Consider the following 13,148-nt stretch of genomic DNA (forward strand, 5'->3'; position numbering starts at 1 on the left):
ATGTCATAAAAAAATCTCCCATGCAAAGCAAAAGCTTTGGAATCCATGCATGAACCTCTTGAACCCAAAAATAAATGATTGTTGGCCAGGATTTCATATGGATGCAAAACCACATGTTACAATGAAATAAGAGCATTCCTCTGTGAGAAGAAATGTCATCTCTTCAGATCATGGGCAAGCCCACAGTGGCTTAAAACTATGTTCGACCTCTAAGAAGGGATTGACAACACTGATCATAATGTGCTAATCAATATTTTGAATCATACACTGTATTTGGTGGCCTTCCCTATCTAAGTGCTTTCAAATACTATCTGCCTACCAGACATCTTAGATCAGCCACATAAAGCAAACTCATCAACCAGTCACAAAGACTTGGAGTCAGATCCCTTCTGGCACATGACCGTCCACTCTGGAATTAGTCCTTTAATATCTAATACTTAAAGCCACAAATTCCATAACAACTCTTCTTATATTAGCCTTTAGTTATATGGCTCTTTGACATGCTGGTACATCACTCCTCTTAGCCCCTTGATATAGCAAACCCTGACATCTGTATACAATGTTGACTAATGAAATGCCCAAGACTGGTGGTCAGTCTCATACACAAACGTGAAGACCAGAGGACCCGTGTACCAGCAGAAGGTGAAGTTTCATTTTCCTCCACAGTGTCTAGCAAAGTCACAAAACGTTGTAATTCATGAGAACTGGCAAAAATGTCTGATTTTGGCTGATTTCACCCAAGGTGAAGTCTGCCTTGAGCTGTCCGAATGAAGTGCCACCTTCCTGACACTGTATACCCTATCCATGAAGGATTGAACCCCTAGACATAGGGAATTGATGTCTGGTGAGTTTGATCCTTAGGTACATAGGCTTTGAGAATGGGGGCTACTTTGAAAGTGTTTCATGTGGGCGGCCAGAAGGGTCAAGGATTGCTTCACATTGGCATTCTCTTGAAGCTTTTCGTGACCCTTCCCATCAGTTGAAATGATCTTGGCCAATCGCAAAGAGCAGCTAAAACTGGCTCTAATTATTTGTAAATTCTGCAAACATTTCAGTCACTGAAGCTTGTAAAGTTTCTTATACTATGATCATTTCTGAGTCAGCCGACATCACAACTTTGCCCATCTCTTTTGTGTACTGGTCTACAACAGTGTGTTACTACCTTCTTACACATTTGCAATCTAATGGAGGATTAGACCTGGAATGCATCCATGTCTTTCTGTTCATATCTAACCTACTAATCAACTCCCACACCTGCCAGTGAGGCATCAAGTAGACCTGCAGAACCACCTTTCATTGCCAGATCCCGCATCACATTAGACACACCTTCTGCATCAGATGTATTCCTATGTAACCCCATCCCTCCCAAAGCAGGCGATGCATCCCCTGATGTTTTCAACGTATGATAAATATACAAATAAACAATACCTTTATAAGAGATGGCTCCTTGACTGAGCTCAAAAGTTCATAGTTTGCTTCACTATGGTTGGGTTTGAAAATAAATCAATACTATGCTGCTAAAAAAAAAAAAAAACATATTTTACAGCTTGATGTTTATCAGATTTTTATTCTCTAAGTCCAACACATGAACCTCAAGCATAATTCACTATATTTAACAAAATCCCAAAACTTGTGTGCCCCAAAACCAATAACACCTCATTGTAAGTATCCACACCCATAAGACCCCATGTGAGAAAAATGATGTATCCTTACAAAATAACGCGGGTTTGTGTATTATATCATTTTGGCGGTACATGGGCAACATTTCATGAGTGGAATATTTCAACAATAAGTAGAAAGCCCTAGTCACCTATCATTCATCCGACAAGTCTCAAATAGTGACTCTAATTAAACATCTCCATCTTCCTGTAGGTTTGAAGCAGAGCTCTCTCTCCGACAGAACGTGGAAGGAGACATTGCCGGGCTGCGTAGACTCCTGGATGACCTGACGATGAAGAGAACTGATCTGGAGCTGCAGATTGAACAGCTGCAAGAGGAGCTGGTTTACCTCAAGAAGAACCACAGCGCTGTAAGACAACTTTCACTTTTTTATTGTGAAATAAAATTGAATCATGGCGATTGGAAGATATTTTCTCCTGTATCACCAACATATTTACCCTCTAGAAAAGAGGCGATAGAGATCTGTACCTTTTAAGTCTTCTGCCAGTTAGCTGGAAGAGCCACCAGTAACCATGCAGCAGGCATGCGATGACCAGACTAATGCAGATTTGTTAATGGGTCTGCTGTTTGGCTACTGAAAACACACCCACATGATGCATCTCAACAACTCATTTATGATTAGTCAACCCATGCAGTTCAGGCCAGGCAATTCAACACTAGCGATTCAACCCAAGCAATTCAAGCCAAGCAAATCAACACTAGCAATTCAAGCCAAGCTACCCAACAATAGCAATGCAACCCAAGCAATTCAACCCAAGCAATTCTAACCAGGCGATTTAACAATAGTAATTCAACCGAAGCAATTGAACAATAGCAATTCACCCCAAGCAATTCAAGCCAAGCAAATCAACACTAGCAATTCAAGCCAAGCTATCCAACAATAGCAATGCAACCCAAGCAATTCAACCCAAGCAATTCAAGCCAAGCAAATCAACACTTGCAATTCAAGCCAAGCTATCCAACAATAGCAATGCAACCCAAGCCATTCAATCCAAGCAATTCAAGCCAAGCAAATCAACACTAGCAATTCAAGCCAAGCTATCCAACAATAGCAATGCAACCCAAGCAGTTCAAGCCAAGCAAATCACACTAGCAATTCAAGCCAAGCAATTCAAGCCAAGCAAATCAACACTTGCAATTCAAGCCAAGCTATCCAACAATAGCAATGCAACCCAAGCCATTCAAGCCAAGCAATGTCCAAGAGCACGCAGACAAACTTTGGAACAAAAATGCAATGATTAGAACCTGATTAAGTTAAGTGGGTGACAACAAATATCCAAGATTCTCCTGATCGTAAAGGACATCTGGTCTAGGGCATTGTGAAAAGTAAGAAGTGCTACGATTTGCCAGCTCATGTAAACAGTGTATTTTGCTTTTCTTAACAGGAAGTTGAGGAATTCAGTAAGCAGCTTGGTGGCTCAGTTAGCGTTGAGGTTGACGCTGCACCCTCTGTTGACCTGGGTAAGATGATGGCCGACATGAGAGCACAATATGATGGCCTTGCTGAAAAGAATCGAGAGGAGGCCAAACAACGCTTTGATAAAGAGGTAACGCCTTATTTTGAATGTAAAGAAATATTCACATCTAGTTTTTTCGGAGTGCTCCTTATCATGTTGCTAAAGACACAGTTATGACAGATAAGGAAATCAGAGGGAAATAAATTGATTTGCCCAGAAGCAGATATCTGTGTTTATTATTGATCCTTCCTTCTGGTTTCACCCAAGGACCCCAATTTCCTATGGTAAAGTAGATGCTTAGTTGATACAAATCATGGGCCATTGCACACAAGTTGTTAATAATCCTGCCTTTTCATGTATTGTTCTCCTATTTTTTAAACCATCTGGATGGGTGATGATAGTAGAAAAATGACCTAAAGATGTTGAATGGAGAAAATGTGCTTTTCCGTCCTTTAAAATCCCATTAATGTTTTTGCTACAGTTTTGATTGCTGAAGAGAAAATCTTTGATCTCCATGCCGTCTTTAGTTGAACGAGATCTAGTCATTGTATGTTCCTAATGGATGGATCCTGCTGTGTAGTTATGTTCTCTAATGTATGACACTTGCCATGTTTCCTACTGGGGCTTCCAATATTGCTTTGCTTTTTGTTGGTTACTGGCAGAGCAATGCTGAGTGGCTTTGTTGCCTATTGGCTATTGGAAGAGACTTGCAATATTCAATCAATCAATGAATCATAACTTGTTAATTGTGGCTACTCACTAGTGAGAGTCTCAAGCCCCATATTAATATACTTCCTGGTGGATGGCGCTCACCATGTTTCCTATTCACTGTTGGATGAGGCTTGCTATATTGGCGCTCCACCTAAGGCAGCCGCCTTACCTCTTGTACTCTAAACCTGTTTCAGAGCCAGAAGCTGATTATGGAGGTCACCGTTAGCAGTGAAGAGCTGAGCACCAAGAAGAGCGAGATCACCGACGTGCGACGAAGGGTTCAGGGACTGGAGATTGAGCTGCAGTCCCAGATCAGCATGGTAAGTGCTACACAGGCTGATCCTGGGCTCACATTGCGAGGACTCTGAAGCCCCCTCAACGAGTTTGGACCAGAGATGGCCGCCCCTGAATGTCCTCAGGTGGGAGGCGTGACCAAAGAAAGAACATGGTGCAGCAATGAAAAGTATGAATATGTCTTTCTTCCTACCTAGAAATCCCGAACACAAACCTCATAGTAGTGTCAAATTCACATATTCTGAAACCAGAGGGGTCTTCCCTTGGCTTCTGCAGTTGGACTTTGATTGTAATGATCTGAATGGATTTGAATGATCAAACAATATTGGCAACCACAGAGACAGAAATGAGTAGATGAGAGACATCTAAAATGGAGGTTCAATGGAGGCTAATATAAATTTAGGACAGTTACCATTTTAGTAGCAAGATAAATGCAAGCTTGTGATGGAGGAGAGTCGCTGCTCAATGGCCTGTAACCATATTTGGGGTTTTCGTACAGTGTTTCTCCGCTAACCAAGATTCTCTTCAGGATGCTATTATGTAAGTGAAGGAGTAAGGGAGGGAAGTTGGGAAAAGGGATGAGATCGAGAGAGTGAAGAGAGAATTAGTGAGGGAGAGAAGAATGAGTGGGGTAGTGTTGAAAGGAAGTGAGAGGAGGAAAGAAAGAGGTACACGTGTGAGTGAAAGATGGCATGGGGAGAGAGAGAGAGCAGGGAATATGCAACATTGGGTTTGTCTTAGCTCTGCAAGTTCTTTTTGCAAAACACGCGCACCACTACCTATATTGTCTGCTTCCACGTAGGTGAAGGTACATTTACTGATTTGAGGAGACTCATTTCATGGGAAGTTGAAAGGCTGAAATGGATTTGCTTGACCGGAAGTACGCCCAGACAGGAAGATGTCAGCTTCCTTATTATATGAAACACAGAAAATGAGGTCAACTGCAAAGGGCTCCTGACTGTTTTGCCTTTCCATCTTCAAAGTGACCAGGACAGGGAGATTGTTGAACATCTTTCTGTCCTTTGTTCACCGTTCTCTAAACTAAAATCTCAATCATTCCAGTGCATTCCAATTGACAGACAGAATCCTATGTTTTCTTCATGAAGCTCTCCCTTTGAATATTCCCAAATGTTGAAACTCTCCCTTTGGACATTCCCAAATGTTGGAATATATAAAAGTGCCTTCTACTCAACATGTCTCCCAAGTCAGCTGTTGTCAGGGCGTCTCCTGTGATGAAACCCTTGTGTCTTGAACAAGAGGAACCAGGAGCTTCTTAAAGCAGGTCGTGCATTAATGCTCCGTAGTAGTGAGAAACACCAGGAATATACAGTTCCTAAAGATACAGGGGGAAGGCAGGTCTTTCTAAAAAGTGCCCTCACACAGCCCAAAGGATGTTGTGCTTCATCATTGGGCCTGCTCCTCGTCGGGCCGGCGCTGCAATGCACCTGCGAAGGGGCTCTTTGGCAGAGATCTTTTGGTGAAGAAGCAGTAGAGTGAGTGCTGGTGTGTGGGCTTGGTAGTGTGGTGACTGTGATGATAAAATAGGTCTAGAGCATCCCTAACAAATGTATTTATTCCCAGGGAGCACGAGCCTAGCTAAAAATAGTGAGCCCCGGCTGGATGTAATGATCCTATAGGGCTAGTGACCCTATGCACCACACACTTTAGGAACTGCATATCCCTTGTGTTTCTCAAAAATAAAAACTTGTGGCCCGGTAGTCAGAAGGATTGAAGCCCTGAGAGGTGGTAGGCAACAAAAGGCATAGTAGTTTGGTAGTTTTTATATAGCCGGAATATCTTTCCACTGCCATGATACAGAGACAGCAAGACACAGTGTGAGAAGATTCTACCACAGAATTGAAAGCTAGGAGGAGGAAGTGGGAAAGAGAGGCAGTGCAGACTTTTCTGAAATACATATTTGGGTAAGAGGGCTGGCAAGCAGCTATATAAGCGGTGTGATTATACTTAACCGTGGGGCCATCCTATATGGTGGATGTGTTAGTTAGATGATAAAGCCAGTGTCTATACCGAGCGACTTAGTGGATCACAATACACGGCTCAGCAGTAGAACAGCGAATAAAACAAGAACGTGTATGCTGGGATGTTTCCTTAGAAGACCTAGCTCTTAAACTACTTAGAGGGATTAATACCAGTGGTGTACTATAAGCCCCCACAGCCTCTACGGTGTGGGGGGCCCCCTCTGCAAAAGTGGTAAGTGGTGGGCCAGAGAGGGAGAGCCCCATCCGTGCACTTTGTAAAGGGCCCTCTCAAGTTTCGTTATGCCACTGATTAACACAGTGCAAATATACACAGCAAAGGTCAGGATAAAGATAGTCTGTGACGTCAGAATCAATAGGAGAAAAATAGCGATGTACATTATATGAGGAGTGAAGTTTCATGGGTGGGAGAGTCTAGTTCCTTTCAGCGTAGTCTTTCACTTGCTCGTGTGGTATGGATCAGGGTTCTCCAAAGTTGGCCCTGGAGGTCCGGGTCCATGTCAGATTTGTAAGACAATTACATTTCTCTAAGTGGGTATATGCTAAAAATCTGGCATGGATCCGACGCTCCAGGACCGACTTTGGAGAACCCTGCCCAAGACGTCTGAAGGTAAAATGTGTTGGGGCTTAACACACTGCCTGACGGTTCACGCACCAGTCAATGAAGCACAAGCCCAAGACTGCATTGGGTAGTAAGATGTGACCCTGGGAGACAGTATCTCCCCCCTGTTGAGGGCTACATACGTTCTATTGAGGTCTGCAGTAGTGAAGGGCCTAGTCCTGCTACTTCGATTGGCTAGTCTGAATCAAGGTCTGTGCCCCTGAAAACTAGTGCAGGGACAAGACTCTTGATGCTTGCTTGGGTGCGCAAGACGGTGCTTGCCTCTGTATTGTAGACTGCTGGCGATGCCTTCTAACTTCAGCACTTTTGGGAGGTCTTTCCTCTGCAAGATGCAGCTTGAAGAGGAACTTATCTCAGATCAGGTAACTAAGTAGCCAACTCAACCTTTCATCCTATGGTCAACTAAACGAACACCGTCAGGTTCACTTATGATAACAGCTGTGTATTAAATGTCTAAAAAAGAATTCAGTTCTTAAGGTGCAATAAAATGTGTATATTATCTCAATATTATTTCTAACCCTGGGCGTAGTGTGCGGAGCGGGGCTACGGGAAGCGCCACGAAGTTGGAAACAAACTCCGTGGAGCTCCGCTACGCCGCCTGCCTCCACCCCCCGATTAAGATCTAAGTTACAAGTAATTTTTAAAAAGTTAAAGCCACTTACCTGTTTACCGCGGCGTCCCCGGGCTGCCCTCCTCCTCTTTCCCACCACATGGGTACTGCTTGAGAGAACTGCGCGTGACCATGCAGAACACACTTGAATCACCACGCTCCTGCAGACATCAATATTCCCCAGATGAAGGCCAATGGCCGAAATGTATTGGGATATTTGAATGTTATTAACGAGATGGAGCATTGTTGATGCATTGTGGGAAATGAAGTACAATTTCCACTTAATGAAAATATGAAGAAATAAAAGTGAATTTCTGAAATCATAATACTAAGACAAAACTTTATTGAACTTGTAATCCTCTCTTGAGGAATTAGAAGCTGTGCCCGGGGGACATACCCCACGTTTTTGGGGATGCTACTCAAGATTGTCTATATTCACACTCAGGTTTGGAGAGTGATACCCCAGGAGCACGCAACACTTCAAATCAACCTTTGAAGAACTACAGTTGTGCGTGCACTCATTTACAATAGAAAATGATAAAATATGTCTTATTTTATAGATAACTTTTTTATTGAAAATATCTCATAATTCATAGCACAATCTCTGTTGCAATCAGAAACATTGAGTTATCTCTGCTGTTGTTTTTCTTTGACTGCTAGAAAGCCGCCATGGAAGGCACGCTGGCAGACACGGAAGCTCGCTATGGCGCCCAGGTCGCCGAGATACAAGCCAAAATCAATAACTTCATGGCACAGCTGAGCCAGATCCGGTCAGACATGGAACAGCAGCGCACCGACTACAGCATGCTGCTGAACCTCAAGCTACGGCTGGAGATGGAGATCGCAGAGTACCGCCGCTTGCTGGAAGGAGAGGAAGCGTAAGGCATCCTATGTCGAATGTTTTGGGAAATGTCATGATTCCATATCACCAGCAGCTCTTGGTGAGCCTTTTACCATGAAACATGTAACCCACTGATGTGCAGCTCTTGCTGATAGCCCACAGGTCCCAGGGGACCACCTGTCCTCCCAGTACACCCCATCCCTTCCCTGTAGGAATAATTTCTTCCCAGTCGAGGACCTATCTTACCAAAGACCACAGCTTGTCTCAATAGATCCCTTCCCTTCCCAAGAGAAGGCATATTCACCTAATATACTATGATTTCTCTTTATAGACCACAACACTTCCATTAGAATACATCTCCTCCCAAAAATCACACCTTCTCATAATAAAACACAGCTTCTCAATAAAGACAACACCTCTTAAAAGAAGACACATCTTCTCTTAGAACCATCAAGCACACCCTTTAATCCATATATCTATCCAGTAGAGACTCCTTCCTATTGACCACATCTAGCCTGGTAGAACATGATTACTTCCAAAAAGACTGCTCTTTTTCTCAATGGACCACATCTTCTCACAATAGTTGACACCTCCCCCCTATAGACAATTTTTTAATACGCCACACCAACCAAACAGACCACACCTCCTACCAAAAGACCACGTCTTCTCACAATTAAACACAATTTCTCTTAATAGTCAACAAGCCCTCTTATTGTGATGTAACGAAGGTTTAAGGGGAGCCCCTGCAATGTACACAGAGGGGCCTCTGCTACGGATTTAATCCGGAGCGCTCAGGCCTGAGTTCTGTGCTGAGGGGGCTCCATGCAGCTTAGTAGGGGGGCCAAATGCGATGCAGCACGTGCAACGAAATTCATTTGATTTATTTATATGTTTAGTTACCTGTAATCCACCGTAATCAATAGTTTACTATTCCCCACCCTGCCCCTCCCCCGCCCCACGTCAGCGCCCAGCAACACTCCCACCACGGGCCGCTGCTGGTAGCCTGCCTCACGGCTGTAGAAAGTACAACAGGGCAGGAGCAACACTTCCAAGGCAGCGGGATGGCAGTAATCGCCACAGTAACTGTTTGCAGACTGGTCGAAGAAAGTCAAACGCCCTAGGTTGCAGGCTGTCCTGTTGACAAAGGACGCTAGTGGGGCCGACTGGGGTTCCAGTTCAGAAATTTCAATTTCTTTAGTCAGATCCTTAGTTCCTGTACAGATTTCATTCAATAACACGCAGGTCCTTATAAACCACCTTCCTCAAATATCAGCTTGTAAGTTCTCTTGAAGTTCCTTTTCCTTCATGCTTGATAAATCATAACCCATTGAAGTGGCACACACGTAGGTTCTTCCAAATCCTCGCCAGCGTTAAAATGCAGAATGTCTCGTAGACAGGTCATGTAAAAACAAGTAGCTGATTTATTCATAAGGTAACAGCTTCAGAGAAAGGTAACTGGAAAATGGTAAAGTCCATGTAATGCCCCACCAGGAGCAGCCTCCCTGCTGCTCAGACTGCACACTCCAACTAACACTCCAAACCAAACCACACCAGGCACCCCTGCATTCTACCACATCATCAAACACTCAACATTCCAAACATCACCAAGCACACCAGCACTCATCCTGTCTGAGCAGCAGGGAAAAGGTAGTTAAAGAAGAAACAAGGAAAACAGTAGGTTATAGCAGACGATTATCGGGAATCTCGTCCACAGTTAGGGGATAGTTTTGAATTCAGCAGAAAAGGTACTCTGTCCCAACAGTTGGGTGGACCTTAAGTATTTCAGCGACACAGACAACTCTGTTTCTATCGCTGCCAAATTCCTCCAACAATCCGACAAAGTAATGGCCGTCAGAAGATTGGCCTTTCCACCGCCCGCTTGATTTTGAGTGAGCGGTAGAATGGCCAGTTTTTAGTTTCTATTACAGCTGTGAAAAAAGTGCCGGAAAGGGACAGTAAAACATTTTGAATGACCACCACACCACGGGAGAAATCAGGATTTTGTTTTGGGAAAATCAAAAACAAGTAAAAGGTTTGCTGGACTGTGCCGTCATTTTGACAGTACCCTCCAGTAAACTTTGAACACATTGACAGGAACTGTTCTGACTGCAGACCCTGTCAATTAGACAAGAGATGTCTGCTGGGCCGATGGACATCCCTATATTCAGAGTAAGGGTACTCCGTCAAGGCGACTGAGTATTTTACACCTTAGCTCTGATGGAGTGAATATCATACTCCAAAGACTAAATAAGGCCCTGAATTAAGTTACATCAATATCTGCACTTCTGGGTAGTCTGAGGATGCACAATAGAATGAACTCACTATGTAAAAGCGAAGAGGTATGAAAAAACTGGGGGACTGTGATCATGTAAGATTCAGGTTGACCCAGGAAGATTGTTCTAGCATCTGAAGTCCTTGCCGCAGACAAGGTCCTGGTCTCTTAAGAACATTATAAAGAATAATTGTTATATCACTGAACGCTAGAGACCAAGCAACAAGGAAAAACAAGATGACAAGCCTTCTCTTGCTACCTACATTGTCTATGTTTATAAGAAATGTTCAGATCCGGAAGGCCTCATCCCTTCTCCACTTTCAAAAAGAGCAGGAGACTCTTTTCTAGCAACATCTCATCATAAGATATATTTCTGTACTACACTCTACTTCCCCTAGCTGCTTCACTCCACATCCGGCCATGTCCTCTCTCTCTCTACCATCTACACCCTATTCTTTTTAAGGTCAACCGAAAAGCTCCTCTCCCTACCTTCATTACTCCTCTAAACACCTCCTATTCCATACAGCTTCCTGCATGACTAGTCACTCATAATGTTTACTTCTCTTCTGTACAACACTCAGTTGCTTTTTAGCTAGGTTTATTCTTAGAAATCACATACATACATTCTATATGTAAGCAGAGTAGTATGTCTGAACATGGTCCCTTGTACTTGAATTAAAAGGTCAGTGAATTGTTGGCTTATTGGTAGAGGAGGATTTCGGGGTATGTTATACTCTCTGATGGCTGACAAGTATGCACAGTAGAAACTGAGGTGGAGGAATTAGATGTTAGCCTTTTGTGACCCTTTTGAACACACAAATATAATTGGTGACTGAATCTAAAGAGGCTCTGTGTCTATAGAGACATTCCTCTTTCAATAACACAAATAGGCAGTCTTTAATTGAGAGGAATAAAAGGGTCACTTGTGACAAAGGCCTAACACTGCTTTGAGACAAATCGCAAAGAAGACACAGGTCTTCAGAATCCAGAAACATACCAATGATGTATCATATAATTAAAAGGCACTTCCGTAGCCATTTATGGAAGTGCATACCTTATTAAATTGCGAGTTTCCTTGCTGTTTAATCTGTTGCACTGTCTGTATTTTTACAGAAGCTGGGAACTGGCGAAACAGAGACTAGAAGAAGCAGTTAGAGGTAAGCTCACCCTCTGATGTGAAGAGGAATCTACAGTGGAAGCAGGAGATAAAAAAGGAATACATAGGCGACTGTTCCTAATAGCTGTCACAGCATTCCAGGGCTCTCTCCATGCAATAATCTGCCTATTTTAGGACCTCATTTATTAGTGTAATGTGATTAGAACATCACTGCATTAAACTTGAGTCCAAAGCCTTTGCATTGTTGCAAAGCATTGAATGTGTTACTGTAAAGAGAAAATGATCAGTTCTGTGAAGTAATGAACCGATGAAGGCATGCATATGAAGTCAGGTTTGCTTTATAATGATTTTTACAAGGTTCAAATGTAATAATGTCTGTGGGAGGGTAGCAATATAACCAATTAACCATTGCTGCTCTATTTTGAACAAATAATCTTTTACTCACCTTGCAAAGGGTTGCTTTTATACAAATTATGAAGCTCCTCGACCCATGTATGTGAACTCTTCTATGAAAATTAATTAAATGATGAAATCCTTATAGTAAAGGGTTTCAACAAACCACAGTCTCTGATGGACAAGCAGAGCTCAGGTAGAACTAGAGATGTAAGAAGAGAGCCTTTGGATAATAGAGGGATTTCAAGACATTTGAAGAGATATCAAAAATAGATGTATGGAATTGCTGTAACTAATGCTTCTTAGCTCTGAACATACCCAGGGATGGTATTCCATTCTTTTGAATTGTACATCGAAAAATGACATAGCGAGAGAGAACCATCCCTATTTAAAGAATCTGCCTCCATCAAAGATACATCATTAGTGTTTGTAATATTGTTATGGTTTTAATTAACTGAACAATAAATAAAATAAATCAAGGCCATACATTTATATCTATAGGGCCTCATCAGTGAACATAAATCTAGACATATCCATCATCCCATGTTTCTGCACTGAATGCTACATTCTCATGATGCAGTGATGATGCTGTGTCAAACAGTAGCACATGCATCTATGTCATGAACCACAATACAATATTGACCCTTTGTGTACTTTCCAATCTTAGAGCAAGATAAACAACGCAAGATAAAGACCATTGTCGAGGAGGTGGTGGATGGAAAAGTTGTCTCATCTCAGGTCAAAGAAGTTGTTGAGAAGATGTAAGGAGATGTGCTCTTCGAAGTTGGTTGCCGAAAAGAAGACGTGTAAGAAGCATGACCTGAAGAAACATAACTTATGTAGAACTTCACTGTCTTACCCTTTTCAGAGCTAAGGTCCAGCCCACCATAAACAGCAGCTGTGAACACTGGTTGATAATAAAACATTTATTGCAACATAGTACCAGAAGAGTATGAATTTTATTTATCTAAACTGTACACTTTACAACTCTCATGGGTGCAATTTCATAGGTTCAAAGATGGGATTTCAAAATACCACTGTATTAATCAATTAGTCAATTCTTATGAATTGACTGATAACTTTCGTGATGTGTATGAATCCAGTGATGGGACAGTGATTGAGACATTATTGATGATAGGGGGCCACAGATGATA

General features: G+C 42.6%; 1 protein-coding gene across 1 annotated transcript in view; it reads left to right on the plus strand.

Annotated features, from left to right (window-relative positions):
* Positions 1–12,933, plus strand: part of LOC146869747 (keratin, type I cytoskeletal 20-like) — a 46,974-nt gene extending 34,041 nt beyond the window's left edge. The window contains exons 3-8 of the mRNA XM_085614114.1: positions 1,873–2,029; positions 3,066–3,227; positions 4,043–4,168; positions 8,032–8,249; positions 11,598–11,641; positions 12,662–12,933. Of these exons, the coding sequence (XP_085470240.1) occupies positions 1,873–2,029; positions 3,066–3,227; positions 4,043–4,168; positions 8,032–8,249; positions 11,598–11,641; positions 12,662–12,759 (805 nt within the window). The 3' untranslated portion in view covers positions 12,760–12,933. The remainder of the gene's footprint in view (positions 1–1,872; positions 2,030–3,065; positions 3,228–4,042; positions 4,169–8,031; positions 8,250–11,597; positions 11,642–12,661) is intronic.
* The last annotated feature ends 215 nt before the right edge of the window (positions 12,934–13,148 follow it).

Source organism: Triturus cristatus, chromosome 1_1 (assembly GCF_964204655.1).
Source record: "Triturus cristatus chromosome 1_1, aTriCri1.1, whole genome shotgun sequence".
NCBI classification, from domain to species: domain Eukaryota; kingdom Metazoa; phylum Chordata; class Amphibia; order Caudata; family Salamandridae; genus Triturus; species Triturus cristatus.